Source organism: Hevea brasiliensis, chromosome 10, assembly GCF_030052815.1.
Source record: "Hevea brasiliensis isolate MT/VB/25A 57/8 chromosome 10, ASM3005281v1, whole genome shotgun sequence".
NCBI lineage: Eukaryota > Viridiplantae > Streptophyta > Magnoliopsida > Malpighiales > Euphorbiaceae > Hevea > Hevea brasiliensis.
In genome coordinates, this window is record NC_079502.1 from 10,630,313 (window position 1) to 10,634,786 (window position 4,474).

Sequence of the window (4,474 nt, forward strand, 5' to 3'; positions counted from 1 at the left end):
TTGCTGCTATGATGTGATTTATATGAAAATCATGAAAGTGTTGCATTCCACTCTTTAGGATGCATTAGCTTTAGATAGCTATAGAAATTGTGCTTAAAATCGGTATTTTATTCCCTGAGTCGAACACTCATTTCTGTTCACCTTATTTTTTCAGGCTACAGGAGGAGACATTTTTCAAAATAACCTACTTCTTTTCTCGCAAGTTATTAATAATTACTTAATTGTATTATTATTCTAAATTTGAAATTTAAAACTCCGCATGTACTAACAGTAGCATTAATTTTGTTAGGGATTGCATGAATTTAAGTTTTTGTATTAATAAATAAAATTTTTTTATGAGTTTTAAATAGTTTGTAAATGATATAACAGGGTTGAGCTGGGCTCCCCTACTTTTAGTTTCTGATAATTACTGGGTTAAGTTGGTCCGAAATAAAATTATAACAGTTTAATTTAAATTATTTTATATGCATATTGGGCCTAAATTATGGGCCTGGTCATGAGTTTGAGAACAGTAAAACTTACTACGAGTCTTGGAGGTTTTATGCCGGCCTAGGTCCTAGTGCCAGTCTGACCTATAGGTTGAGTCGTGACACTGTCAATCCTTACTATATTTTGTCAAATTAAGCTGCAGGCTCCACTCTTGGTGGTGCCAAAGCTTTTTCTCTCGTCTGCGTGTTTGTGGATCTGGTTGTCTTCATATTTAATACCTTGACCCTAGGAAATAGATGGAGGAGGTTGGTCTGCAGCATTATTTTGTGGATTAGCTTAGCATCAGTAGCTTAGAGATTGGTTTTCAAACAAATTCTCAGCTTAGTACTATTCTATTCCAAAACTAAAACTTCATTTCTTTTTGTTATAAAAGTAAATGAACTACCACTGCCACCTTACGGGATTGAAATTGTCATTGCAAGATGTGTATATGCATTGTAATTTGATAGTTTCATTTGATAATGTTTGGCCTAGTGATACACTTGGTTAACTGATGGTAACTTTTATATCTGATACTGGTGCAATGTTGGACAGGTTAGAACTAGTGTTACTTTGAGAGTTGAAGCTTTAGGACCTCCTTTTCAAAGATAGAACAAGAAATTTGTTGCCTGTAAGTTGAGCTTCTAGTCCAAAATCATACTTTTTCTTGTCAGTCACATGGGAAAAGGACAAGACTTCCAATCTTGTGTGGTTTCTCTCAAAGTCTGGATTTTTTTGAAGGTTTATGTCATAGCAGGGAGAATTTTTCTATATTCATATTTGAAGCCTTAATGCAAGTGTTAGGGCAATAGAAAGTCTTCAATTTTTTAAAGAAAGCACCATTAAAAGTATGGATACACCATTAAGTACTCAAATGAACTTATGCTGGATTTTTTGGCATTGTGCTAAACAACCTACTTGAATTGGTCATCCATTCCTTTATTGGAGGAAAACCACTAGCACAAGGGTGATTGAAACCATTTACAGATTACCAGGCAAATGAAAATCAGCGTTAAGACAAACAGAGACAGTACTATCAGTTCTGGCTAAAAAGTAACTCTTGTTCCTGTCCAAAAGGGCAAGTTTGGTGGGGAATGAAATTATCATCTCACATTACATTTTTGCCGACTCAACATCATCATGTTACACAAAATCTCAGTAAAGCAACAGCAATGTCGCTGAAAATCTCAATTGCAGCAACATCGACCACTTCAGATTCCTGTTTTTTCACTTCATTTACCACGCCAACAAGTAATAGAATACTCGTTCAGGTGTGCAATACATTTACCTTCCAAACAATGTTTTATTCATTTAAAACAGACCTAGTATACAAACAGTCTTAAAAATAGGGGAAAAAAGCTGAGAAGCAAATTTTATCTTTGACAAGCTAATTAAACTAACACATGATTGCTTACACAGAATGGCATGAATCAAAAACCAAAGTAATGAAACACTGATGATAATAGCGGATAATGTTCTACAAGTACAAAATTCATGACACTGCTATCAAAACTAACAAATAATGCTAACAGTTCCTCAAAGCGAAAACAAAGGCTACAAGTACACGTGCTTCTATCCCAATGCAGCAACATAAAAGCTCCAAATCTCCTATATTAGAATTAACTGGCAGCAGTGTTGCAGGTGTTTATGCCATCTTTGCAATCATTAGTAAGATCATTGAATGTCTCAATCTGCTTTTTCCCTCTCAAGAATACTTCTGTATCAACAGACACCCTCATATAACCATCAAATTCAACTGGAACACCTTTGTTAAGTTTGGTTGTCTCCGAGTACCACTCACTGTTCTCATCCCAAAGATCCTTGTACTCATCAAGAAAATGAGTTGTGTACTTGTCCTTCAAAGGGTCAAAGAAGGAAGTGTCAGGTTCATTCGTTGCAATGTAGATGTTCCTCCCGTCTTCAATCTTGTTAGCCAAGGTTGAAAGCAGTGCATCAGGAGAAGTATCCGCTGCAAGATTAGGCCAGAGTTCCTTGTTCATTGCTTTATCCCCTCTCTCAATGTGAACTGCATCATAATCCCAATTCAATCTCGAGGCCATTGCTGACACAATATCCATCAACCTTCTCGATTTCCATATCAAATGCCATGGCCGTTGAACAACAGACTCTGTTTCTCCTTCACACACTCTGTACCAGTAATTATCTGGTTCAACTGATCCAAACTTCCTCATGATTAGGGTGTCTTTAACCTCCGCAAGCTTCATAGGGGTGACCCTAAAATCCTCCAAAAGATAAAGACTCAGCTTATCCTTTTTATGCCATTTACCCCAGTCCTCCCAAAACTGAGCCTGGTCCAACACTGATGCTGCCTCCTTCAAATGCTCAAAATCAAAATAAAACCTGAAATCTTTCCCTTCTTCATCCTGATTTGAAGAACTATACACGGAATTCAAACAAATAGTCAAATCCATAATCAAAGTTCGATTTAGATACTGTGCTTCACCTAATGCACACAAGAAACTCCACAAGTAGTGATTCATACTCTTGCATCTATCACCACCACCATTGTAAATCAAATACTTGCCACGACTAAATGAATTCTCTGACTCAACCACGGGAAGCGAATCATTCACAGTTTCCCCAACAACAGGTAACATCACTGCCTGTTGTTGCTGGGCAGGAGTCTTTTCAAATCCAGGTTTCTGATTCTTCTTCTTCTTCCTTGCATTTACACCCGTATGGTAATCCCCAATTCCCACAACACTAAGTGTACAATTCTCTGACCTAGCTATCACAAACCGCCTGTAATCCTTGTAAAATGCAGCAGTCTTCCCTTCCTTAGGCCTAAATCGCCAGGCCATGTCACAACTACTATCATTATTGGCAGGAACCGGTTTCCCAAACCTATAAAAATGTATATCCTTAAACTGCTCTATTGCCTTTCTCATCATCAAATGAAACACTTCTGGATCCCTACAGTCTATAGGACCAGCACAATTCTCAGCAGTTATTTCAGCGGTACCATCACCACCAGCACCACCATCCTTGGGGGTTTCTACATCCGTAATGTTGATAAAAGTGGCAAATGCAGTCTGGTTTGAGGCCATGAAATCCTCCCCGGTTTTCACTACAGTATTATCGGATTTAAACGTGGCATTTGAGGTTGATGTAAGGAATGTGTTGATCTTTGTTGATGGATGAAAAAGCGGGTCCTCAGGCTCATATGTAGCAGCAATAATGGTGAAAATCAGGACTCCTAGGACAAATATTGTAAAGCAAAGATTCCCAATCATGGCCAATGCATTTTGGCCAAGATTTTCTGGCCTAAAACTTCCTGTTCTTGCTAAAGTGGCCCGACCAAACATCTTTCCCTCCCTCTTCAGCCAAGATTCTAAAATTAAACTAAAATCCACCCACGACTGCAATAAATAGAAAAGAACCCAGATGACCAAAATGCAAAAAGCACCCAAGAAATAAGAGATCTAGCAATAAGTGGATTTATGGATCATGAAAAGAATCAAAATAACAAACCAAGAATGCAAGACCCAATTGGCAGTAAAATCTAGTACAAATAATTTACTTACACATACATGAAGATCAAGGAAAACCAGTGAGCAGATTCATATCTTTCTCTGTATCTCTTGACTCTTGACTTTGTTTCTGTGTTATGGGCTAAGGAAGAAAAACTAAGCTCCCTAGTGAGATGTGCTTAAGTGGAGGCTGAAACTGTGGGTGCCAAAAATTTCGATAATAATAAAAATAATTCAAAAAAAAAAGATCTTTGATACATTGAGCCTGAGGTATAGTGCGCCTATTTGCATGAGATTTTGCCACGTGGACATTGGTTTACGTGGGATTATGGGATCAGTGTTGGCTTTAGAATTTGTTTATCCGTCATATCCTGTTGGCTCATGGCTGGACACTCTGGAGAGGAGTCACCGACAATGGCAAAATTGTAAAACAGGCACTAGATCTAAATATATTATATAATATTTGTATTTAGTAAATTGGATTTTTTTTCCCATAAATAGATTTCTTTGATAAA

The 4,474-nt window shown here is 37.5% G+C and overlaps 1 protein-coding gene across 2 annotated transcripts; it reads right to left on the reverse strand.

The window, feature by feature from the left end:
• Positions 1-1,894: 1,894 nt before the first annotated feature.
• On the reverse strand, positions 1,895-4,177 carry LOC110641508 (uncharacterized). 2 transcript variants are annotated; one of them, XM_021793242.2, is made up of 2 exons: positions 4,020-4,177; positions 1,895-3,848 (listed from the first exon to the last, which is right to left on the reverse strand). In XM_021793242.2, the coding sequence occupies exon 2, from the start codon at positions 3,792-3,794 to the stop codon at positions 2,088-2,090; it is 1,707 nt and encodes a 568-aa protein (XP_021648934.2). In that variant the 5' UTR covers positions 3,795-3,848; positions 4,020-4,177; the 3' UTR covers positions 1,895-2,087. The 2 variants fall into 2 exon arrangements, with proteins under 2 accessions (XP_021648934.2, XP_021648933.2); XM_021793241.2 differs by having other exon boundaries at positions 4,014-4,172.
• Positions 4,178-4,474: the final 297 nt, after the last annotated feature.

What these genes read in the sequence shown, in the direction of transcription:
- LOC110641508 (XM_021793242.2), bottom strand. Translation starts at nt 3,794, where the DNA reads ATGTTTGGTCGGGCCACTTTAGCAAGAACAGGAAGTTTTAGGCCAGAA.